The sequence below is a fragment of the Citrus sinensis genome, chromosome 8, assembly GCF_022201045.2.
Source record: "Citrus sinensis cultivar Valencia sweet orange chromosome 8, DVS_A1.0, whole genome shotgun sequence".
NCBI lineage: Eukaryota > Viridiplantae > Streptophyta > Magnoliopsida > Sapindales > Rutaceae > Citrus > Citrus sinensis.
Window position 1 is genome coordinate 6,523,638 of NC_068563.1, and position 13,675 is coordinate 6,537,312.

General features: G+C 33.8%; 1 protein-coding gene and 1 long non-coding RNA gene across 3 annotated transcripts; both read left to right on the top strand.

Moving 5' to 3' along the window:
• Positions 1 to 3,493, top strand: LOC102629212 (cytochrome P450 84A1-like). The gene is made up of 3 exons (XM_006487301.4): positions 1 to 390; positions 1,147 to 1,830; positions 2,729 to 3,493. Exons 1-3 carry the CDS (start codon positions 103 to 105, stop codon positions 3,356 to 3,358), a joined length of 1,602 nt encoding a protein of 533 aa, XP_006487364.2. The 5' UTR covers positions 1 to 102; the 3' UTR covers positions 3,359 to 3,493.
• A 3,050-nt stretch (positions 3,494 to 6,543) lies between these two features.
• On the top strand, positions 6,544 to 7,868 carry LOC127899177 (uncharacterized). 2 transcript variants are annotated; one of them, XR_008051127.1, is made up of 2 exons: positions 6,544 to 7,072; positions 7,504 to 7,868. It is a non-coding gene; the product is annotated as an uncharacterized LOC127899177 (long non-coding RNA). The 2 variants fall into 2 exon arrangements; XR_008051126.1 differs by having other exon boundaries at positions 7,517 to 7,868.
• Positions 7,869 to 13,675: the final 5,807 nt, after the last annotated feature.

Below are 13,675 nucleotides of genomic sequence, written 5' to 3' on the forward strand. Positions count from 1 at the left end.
ATTGAGCCTACGCAAGACGCAACTCATTTATAAAAACGTTACAATACTCACTTTCTGACAATTAGGCCTCATCTCTTAACCAAATTAATTCGACTTACAGCCATGGATTCGCTGCTTCAAACTCTTCAATCATCACCAATCTTCTTCATCATTCTTCCTCTCTTACTGGCTTTCGTTCTCTTCTCATTAACAACCTTACGTAAAAAACTCCCATACCCTCCAGGCCCAAAAGGGTATCCGATCATCGGCAACATGGCCATGATGGACCAACTGACTCACCGCGGCCTCGCAGACCTTGCCAAGAAATACGGCGGCCTCCTCCATCTCCAAATGGGAGCAATTCATGTCGTCGCCGTATCGACGCCGGACATGGCTAAAGAAGTTCTTCAGGTTTCCTATACGAACCCCCTTAAGTTGGAAAGATATATTGATTAAATTTTTCACTATCTCATTTTTTGAGTTCTTATTTAGATTGATTCATTACAATAGAATATAATAATTTATGACCTTGATATCAAAATTTTGTTTATAAAATTGTCCCAACTAGAAAACACTTTTCCCAAAAAGTTAATTAATATATATGAAATTAAAGTAAATTTATTTTTAAGTTGGGTCAGTTGCCCATATTCTCTTGAATATAAATCCCCACCCTTAAGCGAAGATGTAATATATGTGTAATGGAAATTAAATTCTTTTCTATTGACCAGATGGGCGGATTCAAAAATAATCAGGCCTCTCTTGTACTTATCGGAGTATATATTTTAAACTTTTTACCTACAAAATCTTATATTTCTTTTTACTACTAATTTAACAATAAAATACTTTTCTAAATTATTCATCCAAAAATTATAGTTTCTATCTTAACTTAGTATTTCTCAATAACTATTTTGAAAAAAAGGCTATGACCCCCGAATGAATTGATGAAATAGTTATGGAAACCACTTTATTTTGAAGAAACAATTATATATATCCTTTTTAGGACAACAATACTCTTCGATTACCCAACTGCGCACGATTGTTAGAAAAATATTCTAAGTAAGAGGGTAACAAAGGCACATGCTTTGTTTTTTGGTTAGGCAGACTACTTTTTTTAAGTTATTCGCTCAAAAAATTTATAAACTAAATTTCTGGTTACATCCTGAACAGGCTCAAGATCTCGTCTTCGCAAACCGGCCAGCAAACGTGGCCATAACATATCTAACTTACGACAGAGCCGACATGGCGTTTGCCAACTACGGACCCTTTTGGCGACAAATGCGAAAGATCTGCGTGATTAAGCTCTTCAGCAGAAGACGAGAGGAATCGTGGGCGTCAGTAAGAGAAGAGGTGGACTCAACATTACAAACAGTGATGAACACAACAGGCTCAAAAGTTAATATAGGCGAATTAGTGTTTGCTCTAACGAGGAACATTACATATAGGGCAGCATTTGGGTCGTTTTCACATGATGGGCAAGATGAATTTGTGAAGATTCTGCAAGAATTTTCCAAGCTTTTTGGGGCATTTAATATTGCCGATTTTTTTCCGTGGATGGGGTGGATTAATGCGAGGGGATTTTATAAGAGGATGGCTAGGGCAAGGGAGTCACTAGATGGGTTCATTGATAGCATTATTGATGAGCACATGAAGAAGAAGAAGAAGAAGAATGTCCGAGATGAAGAAGGCAAAATTAATTACAATGATGGTGAAGCTGAGGCTGAGGCTGATACTGATATGGTCGATGAATTAATGGCTTTTTATAGTGAAGAAGAAGGAGTTGCTGCCAAAGGTGATGGTGATGATTTGCAGTCTGCTAAGCTCACTAGAGATCATATCAAAGCCATCATCATGGTAAGTATATTTCATATTGTTCTTTCGGAGATATGAATGAGTTATTTTTTATTAAAAGAATTGATTAACTTTCAAAAAAAATTCTAATATTTGTAGATTTTTTATGTAACCTTTTTTTCTTTTTTTTTTTTATAAATGACTTCTATCTCATTTAGAATCGAACTCCAGTGTCCAATTAAATAAAATTTCTTAAAAATTATTCTGTTAAATGAGTGTTTTATGTAACTTATTAGTAAAAAATAAAAAAAAAATTCATAAAAACAAAGAATTTCAGGCATACATTTGTGAATTCTACTGTAATAATCGTAAACTCAATATTTTCTTATTTCAACACCGAAAGTATGTATACATTTATGTGATTTTGTTATCTATAATGATGATTATTTTCCATTTTTCCAGAACATTAATAACCCACATTTATTATTTTCCTAAAATACGCATTTATTAATATAAAAAATTAAATATTAAATATGCATGCATATGAAGACAAAACACATAAATACAACAGATTTCGGTGGGATGAGAATAGATGACAAAACACATGATATTATCAGTATACATAATATGTTATAATATATATATATATAATTCTACATTAATTCTTCGTATTAAAATAAAAATATATTTTACTTTCTCCAAAACTGTTTTTGATTTTTACCATTTAATCCTCACAATTTTTATTATATTATGTTAATATTATGTATGCATGTGAGTAAAACGATGTGGGCATTAAAAGCTTAATATATAGGATTCCGCTACGTTACGTTAATCGTAACGTATATCCACACACAACAACAATTCTTATGGTAGGATATGATATTGTTGTTATGTGTGGCGTACATTACGATTAATGTAACGTAGCACCAGCCTAATATATATTGAATTTTCTTTTTCACAGGACGTCATGTTTGGAGGAACTGAGACTGTAGCATCAGCAATCGAATGGGCAATGGCAGAGCTAATGAAGAGCCCACATGACCTCAAGAAAGTGCAAGAAGAGCTTGCTGACAAGGTCGGGTTGACCCGGATCCTTCACGACTCCGACCTCAAGCAGCTCACCTATCTCAAGTGTTGCATCAAAGAAACCCTACGCCTTCACCCACCAATCCCTCTCCTCCTCCACGAGACGGCATCGAACACGGTGGTCTCCGGGTACAATATCCCGGCCAAATCACGGGTCATGATCAATGCATGGGCTATCGGGCGAGACCCGTTTGCGTGGGAAGATCCGGATAAGTTTAACCCTGCAAGGTTTTTGCACGAGAATGCCCCAGACTTCACAGGGAATCATTTTGAGTACATCCCATTCGGGTCGGGCCGAAGGTCCTGCCCCGGTATGCAACTCGGGTTGTATGCTTTGGAGTTGTCCGTGGCTCATTTGCTTCATTGCTTTAACTGGGAGTTGCCTGATGGAATGAGCCCTGGTGAGCTTGACATGAATGATATGTTTGGACTCACTGCTCCGAAAGCGTGTCGACTCGTTGCCGTGCCGAGTTATCGACTCACTTGTCCTCTGAAGATATTTTGAATTATCTATCTGTTATGTAGTAGAATTGACGTTTTTGCTAGCTCATCGAGCTCATGCATGTATTTAAATTTCTCTCTGTATTTTTATTTCTTTTATTTCAAATAATGAAATTTCAGTAGTATCTTCAAGACTTCATATATGGATATTAGGTTCTTAACAAGTAAATCTTTGATGGAGGATAAGAAAATGTGATATATTCTTTTGTATGAGGCCCTGTATGCTAGTGATGCCGTTGACAGCATTATTGTAGTACAATTTATAGTACGCCGAATATGCAAACTGCGGACTATCATATCCTCAATAGGTGATCTAATAGGATTGTTTAGTTTGTTTTCTATATTTATGTAATAATTAAAGTCAAATGCCACATTTCTTACTATACAAATAGGAATCGTAGTATTCCCTCTTGAAATTATACACCATTTAGATTCTTATTTTCATATTATCCAATAATCTTCCTGTCACCATAATTTTATAACGTTACCTTTATTTTTAAATACATTTTGATTCATATTTATTATAAATTAAAAAATATACAAATTGAAATTAAAATTATAAAAAAAAATTGAATACCACAAATAACAAAAATACTTATTTTATATTAATAATAAGATATCTTTCTTGTATTTTTTATTATTTTTTAAAATTTATTTCCTATAACAACTATATATATATATATATATATATATATAAAATCTAAGATCAAACAGTAAATAAATGACTCATTTGCCCCTCTTTTCTTTTAAACTTTTTATATCAGAAGGTTATTGAGTATTATAAAAATAGTAGGGAGTTAATGGGTATCTTCTAATTTTACTAGAAGAAAAACTAACAATCTCTTTTACGCAAATTATGTATATTTCTTAGGATACAAATTAGGTATCTCAATTGTTATTGCCATCTAATTGAGATGGTAAAATTATACACATTTCTTATTACTGTTCTTACAAATTTGATGGAGAAATCATTTGTTCTCTTTTTTATGCTTCTATTATTATTATTGTTGTTGTTGTTGTTGTTATTTTTGTTTCAAGATTTATTTTAACTTATTCTCAAAACTCCTAACTTAAATGTTTCACTAGATGGAAATGGAAATCACATTTCCATTAATTGGAGCTACCATAAGCACTGCACCAAATAATTACACATATTCATACTCAATCTAAGTGAAGCAAGGCACATATTTTGAGAAAGTAGCAATTGACTAAGAGAAGACTCATCTCATCTTCTTTGACAACATCATGAGCAATACTATGATCACTTACAACAATAATAGAGGATCAAACACACAATATAGTTACACCATGGGTGCGTCAACCTTTTTAGAAATAACTATTGACTGTTTCCTTATATATTTATAATGACAACATAATTTTGTTTCATTTTTGTTTATTTATTTAATTAAGTCTTGCTTGTGATTGATTGATTACAAGCACACTAGGTAAGGCGCACACGTGCTATGTGAATGCCAAGCCCATGGTGCAATAGCGCATACATAGTAAATGGACGTGAAACCAAGCCAAGTAGGCAAGCGCACAATGGACGCACAACTTATGCACACATGGGGTTGATTCATAGTTTTTAGCTAAAGACCTAATCATTATAAATTCCACAGATCCAAAAAGAGCAAAAGTATTGACTTAAAATTGTTGAAGACAACATCACTTGTTAAAGATGATCCATCGAGGGGTGAATGGCCTCTAATACATTTTTTCCTAGCCACCTTGACATTCCACCTCTACTAATAAAGAGTAATTTCTAAATTTGCTCCTTTAAATTATCTTGATGCGCCTCCCATGATATTTTTCTTCCACCTCCAATATAAAAATCTTTTGTTCTATCTTAAAAAGTCTAATACTCATTTTTTTTTCTAATAAAGAAGTCAGTTAAATACATAGGTGATCTTAACTTCTTGATTCCATTACTTTTGTACATGAGGTATACTTTGTATCTTTTGTGTATATTGTTTTTGATCATGTAAATTAATGTGTCTGATCATGTCTTATTCTTTGGTTAACAGGTGCATAACCATCATTTTAACATGTTTTTCTCATTTCACAAATTTATAGGAAATTTTTAGATATTTATAAGTTAAAGAGTTCCAGAGTTACATATGGAGTAAGAGCTACTGTTATTAAGAAGAAGTAATTTCCAATAGACAAGTCAATTAAATACTTAGGTGATTTTAACTTCTTCGTTCCATTATTTTTTTACAAGAGGTATACTATGTATCTTTTGTGCATAGTATTTTTTATCATGTAAATTAATGTGTCTGATCATATCTTATTCTTTGGTTAACAAGTGCATAGCCATCATTTTAAAATGTTTTTCTCATTTCATAATTTTTCTAGGGAGTTTTTAGATATTTATAAGTTAAAGAGCTCTAGAGTTACATATGGAGTAAAAGCTATTGTTCTTAAGAAAAAGTAATTTCCAATAGGGAAGTTAATTAAATACTTAGGTGATCTTAACTTCTTAGTTCCATTTCTTTTTTTACAGGAGGTATACTTTTTTATCTTTTGTGTATAGTATTTTTTATCATATAAATTAATGTGTCTGATAATGTCTTATTCTTTGGCTAACATGTGCATAGTCATCATTTTTAAATGTTTTTCTCATTTCACAATTTTCTAGTTAGTTTCTAGATATTTATAAGTTCAAGAGTACTAGAGTTACATATGGAGTAAGAGCTACTGTTATCAAGAAAAATTAATTTCCAATAGAGAAGTCAGTTAAATACTTAGGTGATCTTAACTTCTTGGTTCCATTACTTTTTTACCGGAGGCATACTTTGTATCTTTTGTGTATATTGTTTTTGATCATTTAAATTAATATGTCAGATCATGTCTTATTCTTTAGTTAACAAGTGCATAGCCATCATTTTAAAGGGTCTAGCTATAGTGCAACTGTGATATGGTACCACAGTTGCACCATAGCCAAGTCCTATTTTAAAATGTTTTTTTCATTTCACAATTTTCTAGGCAATTTCTAGATATTTATAAGTTAAAGAGTTCCAGAGTTACATATTGAGTAAGAGCTATTATTATCAAGAAAAAGTAATTTCCTATAGAGAAGTCAATTAAATATTTAGGTGATTTTAGGGCCCGTTTGGTATCATTTTTGGGCCAGTGTTTTCATTTTCATTTTCGGAGTACTGATATAATACATGTTTAGTGGGCTGAATCCAAAAACAAATTACAAAATAAGAAATCCAAATCTACTTTTTATAACTAGCAAAGCAAAAACATGTTTAACATGTTCTCTACTTATTACAAAACCAAACTAAAAAACAAATCAAAAAACAAAAGCCAACAAAAAATCTCATTCACGAACAACTCAAAGGGCTCTCTCTCCCTCCTTTCCTGATCTACTCACAACGAAGTTGACTCACGGTGCTCTCTCTACCTCATTTCTTGATCTGCTCACAACGAAACTCTCTCTCTCTCTCTCCTTATCTTCGCCGATCTACACACAACAGCAAGCTTTCTGTCCTTTTCTCTCCAGATCTGCTCTCTCTCTATGTGCCCATCTCGGTTGATGCACTTCATCTCCGGTGCCGTTGCTGCTTCATCTCCGGTGCCGTTGTTGCTTCATCTCGATCGACGTAGCTGCTGCTTCATCTCCGTCGCCGCTGGTGCGCCATCTCTCCGCAACCACTGCTGCTCCATCCAACTACCTCGACTGCTTTTGCCCTCTCGGCTCTATCTTTGTTATGTGAGTTGCTAATATTTTTCTTTTTTAAGGCTTGCATACAATCGAATTTGCTATCCATTGGGTTTTAATTTGCTTGGGAAAATGGTGAATGTTGAGAATCTTTGTGTTTGCTAGTAATTTTTTGTATCATTCCCCTTATTTCTAATATTTAATAATTATTTTCTATTTGGTAAATATGATTTTGTTGGCATGAGATTGATTAAGTTGGTGTTCGTATAAGAAAATTGTCCTGTTTAATTGGATGTTGGCAAACTGCTACCGTGAATTATATTCGATGGGTAATTATTTTTTAAAATGTGAATTAATTTTTTTAAAATGTGGTTTGTTGTTTTGTTGCCGATACACATGTTCAGTTTGTTCTGTCACTCCATGAATACCATTTTGACATGAATTTGTGTTATTAAAAAAAGAAAATGATTTAGGTGTGTTAGCTTTTTTTCTCAGCCAAGTTGGAAAGATCAATATGTTGGCCTGGGAATTGCCATCATAAATCATAAGGGAGAATTTGTAGCTGCTGCTGTAAAGAAATCTAGTTTTAATGGCAATGTAGCAATCTGCAGAAGCTGAGGCAGTTGATTAGGGTCTGGAAATTGCAAAAAATGTAGTCCCTCTAATTGTAAAGTCTGGTTGCAGCTTCTATGTGGCATGACTACACACGTAATGTATAATGTCTATCACGTAATTTTTTATAATTATTTTGTTTAAATCATGTGTTGTAATATATATCTTAATTATAATGTAAAAACAATGACAATGTAATTTTTTTTTATTAATGCTAAAACTAAAACTTTATCATGTAATTTTTTATAATAATTTTGTTTAAATTATTATGGTATATTTGTGTATGTATTAGTTAAACAATTATTTTCTAACAATAACATGACTTAAATGCTTAGTCGAAATTATTTTTGAAAAAGGTACTACCAAACGCATATTCTCTGTTTTTATCATTATCAATTGTGTCTATCAAACGCATATTACTGTTTTCAGTTTTAAAATACAGGATACAGAAAATGATACCAAACGCATACTTAAATTCAAAATATAGTAACTGCAAAACACCATTTTCATTTTCATTTTTATTCTCAGAAAATAAAAATTCAGAAACAATACCAAACAGGCCCTTAACTTCTTAGTTCGATTACTTTTTTACAGGAGGTATATGTTGTGCAAATTTTAATGTACTCGCAAGCGCACGAATCTATTGTAGTATAGATCTATGGTGACGAGTGTCGATCCCACGAGGAGGCGGATTTTAATTGTGTAGAATTAATTTTGTAAATGGGTGATTGGATTTATGGTGGAAAGGATTTGGAATATGCTAAAACTTAAATTAAAATGGCGAGGATAAATTCTAAAATTGGTATTGAAATGGCGAGAATAAATTCTAAAATTGGTATTGAAATGGCGAGAATAAATTGACGAGAATTATATTGAAATGACGTACTTGGGTATCTGGATCCGTATCAACATGCATCATGGGCTAAATAATCCGTATTAATGCCAATTAAATCATGAGGGGGGAATCCACACCTCATGAACCACGCTCTAATCAATATGGTGCTAAGGGCTTATCGTGCCAAATAATAATAACCTTATACTAGAGAGCCGGTGTAACCAAGGCGGTATCTAGACAAGACTATTATTATTTGTCGACGAGAAGTCAAAACATCCACAAAAATTAGAGGGGAAGAGAAAATAAATTTACCAAATTAAGCCCATGACACATGTTGAGACTTCACCTTCAACCCAAGCTTGAAAGAAAATTAGCCACTCATAGTTGAACTAGGGGCAAAATGGGAATTTATTAAAATACGAAGAAAATACAAGATGGAGAGGGAATTACAGAAAATGGATCCCAAAAATGGATTCAGAGATATCAAATTAGGGGGGGAAGGCCCCCTTTTTATAGATACATGGAGTAAATCATGGCCATCGGATTAAAAACAGTTTGGACGCTCAGGATTACGCCACGTCATCAGTCAACAGTCCACGGTTTGACCACGCGGATGAACAGTAACACGGTTTGACTCGGATGAACAGTAACACGGTTTGACTCGGATGAACAGTAACGCGGTTTGACTCTGATGAACAGTAACGCGGTTTGGTTGAAAATAATCCTGTGTGATGCATGTACCGTACGCGAGATTTTTCATCCACTGATATGCTGCCACGTCACCATCAACAGTACATAAGAATTTTAGCCCAACAGGATCGTGACACCTCATCAGTCAATGCCACATCATCGGTCAATGCCACGTCATCAATCCGTCTATGTGAACAGTGTTGTGAACAGTAACGTAGTTAGTACCGTACACGTGAATAGTACCGTACATATGAATAGTGCCATTTTTCCTTTTATGCTCCTCCTAAGGTTTTCGACTGTCCTGAGTTCAAAAGTGATGTCCGTTTTGCCGTCTGATATCTCCTTTATTGTGAAATGACTATAATGCCCCTAAAATACATAAAATACTTAATTAAAATAAAACACATGTAATTAAATCACAAGAAGGTTAAATACATAAAAGTAAGGGTTGTTAGTAAGACTTGAAATGTAAAATGATGGTTTTCTCCTTTATAAATATGCATTTTCTAACACTCAACAGTATACTTTGTATCTTTTGTGTATATTGAACCCAAACCGAATTTTAACCCCGATAGGGTTGAAGCCATTTTTTTTTAGTTTCAGCTTTTAAAATTTTTAAAAAATATATATTAAACAAAAAAAAAAACTCTCACATACTTGTTTCGTGCTTTCTCACTTCTGACACACTCTTGGTCTCATTACCTTTTACCAGCGGCAATGATGACAGCCGCTCACTTCTCACTTCTCACAAAAATCCCTAAACTCTCGTCTCTCACTCTCGCTCGCCATAGCCCACTCGCCGTCATCCACCACGACTCGCTCGTAGCCACGCCGTGCGTTCACCTCGCATCCCACTTAGCCCAACACGGTCACGATTTGTTGACACTGTAGCTTCCCATCGATCAAGGTTTGTCGCTTACTCAAAACTGATTTTTGGATCTTGGAGTCGGTTTGTCACTTTGTTGCTGACTTGCTCGCAGCTGTTGGCAGCCCGAATTGAAATTTTTAACAGCCTGTTGCTATTAATTAAATTGGGTATTTTTAATTAATTGATTGGCAATTATTCAATTATTTGGAGTGAGTTTGTTGTTGTTGGCTGATAATTGAACAAACGGAGATTGTTATTAATTAAATTGGATTGGGTTTTTTTGTTGTTGACTGATAATTGAACAAACAAAGATTGTTATTAATTAAATTGGAGTGGGTTTACTGATAATTGAACAATTGGAGACTGTTATTAATTAAATTGGAGTGGGTTTACTGATAATTGAACAATTGGAGACTGTTATTAATTAAATTGGAGTGGGTTTGTTGATGTTATTATTAATTAAATTGGAGATTGTTAATTAATTAATTTGTGCTATTTTTTCAATTTAGAAAATGGCAATATGTTGAATTGTTGATTCCTAGTTATTATTAGTGTTATTATTATTGTTTGTTTAACTTAATTGTTGTTCAGCAAAGTTATATATATTCCCAAATGTTGTTGTTGTTATTGTTGTTATTATTAATTAAATTGTGATATTTGTTCAATTTAGGATATTATAAGTTATAACATTATGAAATTTTGAGTTTTTGTAATGAGAACCTATTTTTTGTTGCTAAATCATAAGTGGCTGTTGAAATATGATTCGTATCGGCTAGAGCGTCCAAATCCACAATAGAATCTTATGATTATATTTAATTGTGATGTTTGTTCTAGATTTTTTTTTGTTTTGTTATATTTATGCTATAGATTAACTTTGATCCTAATGCGATCATGCTATGGATTTATGATTCAGATGTTTGAGACAGATGGCTCAAGAGTTCATGAAAACATTCAATCCATTGAATTTAATGAATTTAGTGATATGTCACCAACGACTACTGAAGCCCAATCCAAATCAAAGAGGAAGAGGTCATCGAGGACATCATCAAAACCACCTCAGCCAAGAAAAGTGATGGCTCTGAGATCAAAGGTGTGGCATGATGTCACTAGATTGCCAAAAGATTATAATCGGTGTAAGTGCAACTACTGCGCCCAAGAATATTCATGGAAATCTGCTGATGGGACTAGTAGTTTGTCGAATCACTTGAAAAGGTGTTTTGAATATGAAAGTTATTTACAAAATCAAGCAACTTTAAGTCAAGAAACTACTGGTGCCGGTGATGAAGAGATTGGTCAGGTTGTGGTTAGGGGATTTAATTAGGAGGCTATTAGAAAAGCAACTGCTAAAATGATTATTCTTGATGAGTTGCCATTTTCCCATGTGGAGAATTCTGAATTCAGACATTTTTACAGTGTTGCATGTCCTAGGTTTGTGGTTCCATCTCGTAGAACCATTACCAATGATATCCTCGACATATTTCTAGCAGAAAAGGCTTCGTTGAAGAGTTTATTATGTGATAAGAAGCAAAAAATGTCTCCCACTACAGATATTTGGACTTCTATCACGACGGCTAGTTATATGGTAATAACATCACACTTTATTGACCAAGATTGGTAGTTACGCAGGAGGATCATCAGTTTTAACACAATTTCTTATCATAAGGGGGAGACGATTGGTAAGCAACTCGAGAAATGTTTGCTTGATTGGGGTATAGAGAAGGTGTTCACAGTCACCGTGGACAATACAAGTGCAAATAAAGTTGCCATCAGCTATTTGACGAATAAATTGAAGACTTGGAGAGATGGTGCATTGGTGTTGAATGGTGACTTTATCCATGTACATTATTGTGCACATATTATGAATCTTATTGTTAGTGAGGGCTTGAAAAAGCTTGACGACAGTATTATCAGTATCCGCAATACTGTGAAGTATGTGGATTATCTACTGCAAGATTGAAAGCATTTTAAATTTGTGTAGAGTAAGAAAAGATCTTGGGGAAGAATGGGCAACCTTATAGAGGAAGTGTGGTTTTAGATTGTCTAACTAGGTGGAATTCCACATGTACCATGTTAACGACGGCATTGAAGTTTAGATTGGTATTTGATCGGATGGAAAATGAGGGGAAACTTTATTATGCTTATTTTTGTGAAGAAGAGGGTGAGAAGAAAAAATTGGTTATGATTGAAATAATGCTCGTCGGATGGTCAGGTTTTTGAGGATTTTTTTATGATGCCACACTGTTATTTTCTTCTTCTTTGACAGTGACATCTAGTACGTGCTATAACGAGATTTGCAAAGTTGAAAAGGCTCTGAATACAATGGTGGACAGCCTTGACCCACACATTAGTATGATAGAAAGTAACATGAAGGAGAAATTTAAGGAGTATTGGGAGGGGCATTTGAAGATAAACAAGTTGTTGATCGTTGTTTCTGTATTAGATCCACGGGGGAAAATGAATTTTGCAACACTTTGCTTTGAGACTTTATATGGTAAAGATAGTACAAAATGTGATGAGATGAAAAACGTGGTGAAAGATGTGTTAAACAAGTTTTTTGAAGCATATAGTGCTCAACACTTAAAACCAAGTGCTAGTGCTAGTGCAAGTGCAAGTGCATTTCCAAGTACGAGTGCGAGTGTTAGTGCTAATAGTGGGCTGACTTTTATGGATGAAGACGATTAGGTATTTGAGGACCCTTTCTCTAAATACACCGAGATGGTTGCTGTCACTAAAGATCATGTAGAATTGTCAAATGAGCTAGATCTTTACTTGATGGAGTCGGTTGAATATCAAGCGCCTAATGCATTGGGTGCTCCATTTGATATTTTACTATGGTGGAAAGTTAATAGTTTGAAATACCTAATTTTGTCGCAAATAACTAGAGATGTGCTTGCCGTTCCGGTATCTACAGTTGCATCTGAGTCCGCCTTTAGCACAAGAAGTCGCATTTTAGATTAATATAGGAGTTCTATGACTCCTGATATGGTGGAGGCATTGATACTGACACAAAATTGGTTGCGAACTTCACTTTTTGTGGATTCAATGACATACCTTCAAGCATTGGTGGAGGAAAACGAGTTTATGGATGCTCTTACAGAAGGTATAAATATTAATTATTACTTATTTATTTTTAAGATTTGTTTACTTTAAGTTAAGAGTTATTTACTTCAAGTCTTTTTATTTTATGTAGAGCTTCATAAATCGACACAAGCGGACCATCCAAGTGTTCTAATATGAAGATTTTTTGTCTGCCTTTAGCACAAGAAGTCGCATTTTAGATTAATATAGGAGTTCTATGACTCCTGATATGGTGGAGGCATTGATACTGACACAAAATTGGTTGCGAACTTCACTTTTTGTGGATTCAACGACAAACCTTCAAGCATTGGTGGAGGAAAACGAGTTTATGGATGCTCTTACAGAAGGTATAAATATTAATTATTACTTATTTATTTTTAATATTTGTTTACTTTAAGTTAAGAGTTATTTACTTCAAGTCTTTTTATTTTATGTAGAGCTTCGTAAATCGACACAAGCGGACCATCCAAGTGTTCTAATATGAAGATTTTTTGTTGCAACAGTAAGTATGTAAACTATATATATCGATTTGGATCAAACTTAATAATAATTTACAATTAAGGCGTAGTCA

What these genes read in the sequence shown, in the direction of transcription:
- LOC102629212 (XM_006487301.4), top strand. Translation starts at nt 103, where the DNA reads ATGGATTCGCTGCTTCAAACTCTTCAATCATCACCAATCTTCTTCATC. An exon ending in TGGCTAAAGAAGTTCTTCAG is followed by an intron (nt 391 to 1,146) that starts GTTTCCTATACG and finishes CATCCTGAACAG; the next exon opens with GCTCAAGATCTCGTCTTCGC. An exon ending in ATATCAAAGCCATCATCATG is followed by an intron (nt 1,831 to 2,728) that starts GTAAGTATATTT and finishes TCTTTTTCACAG; the next exon opens with GACGTCATGTTTGGAGGAAC.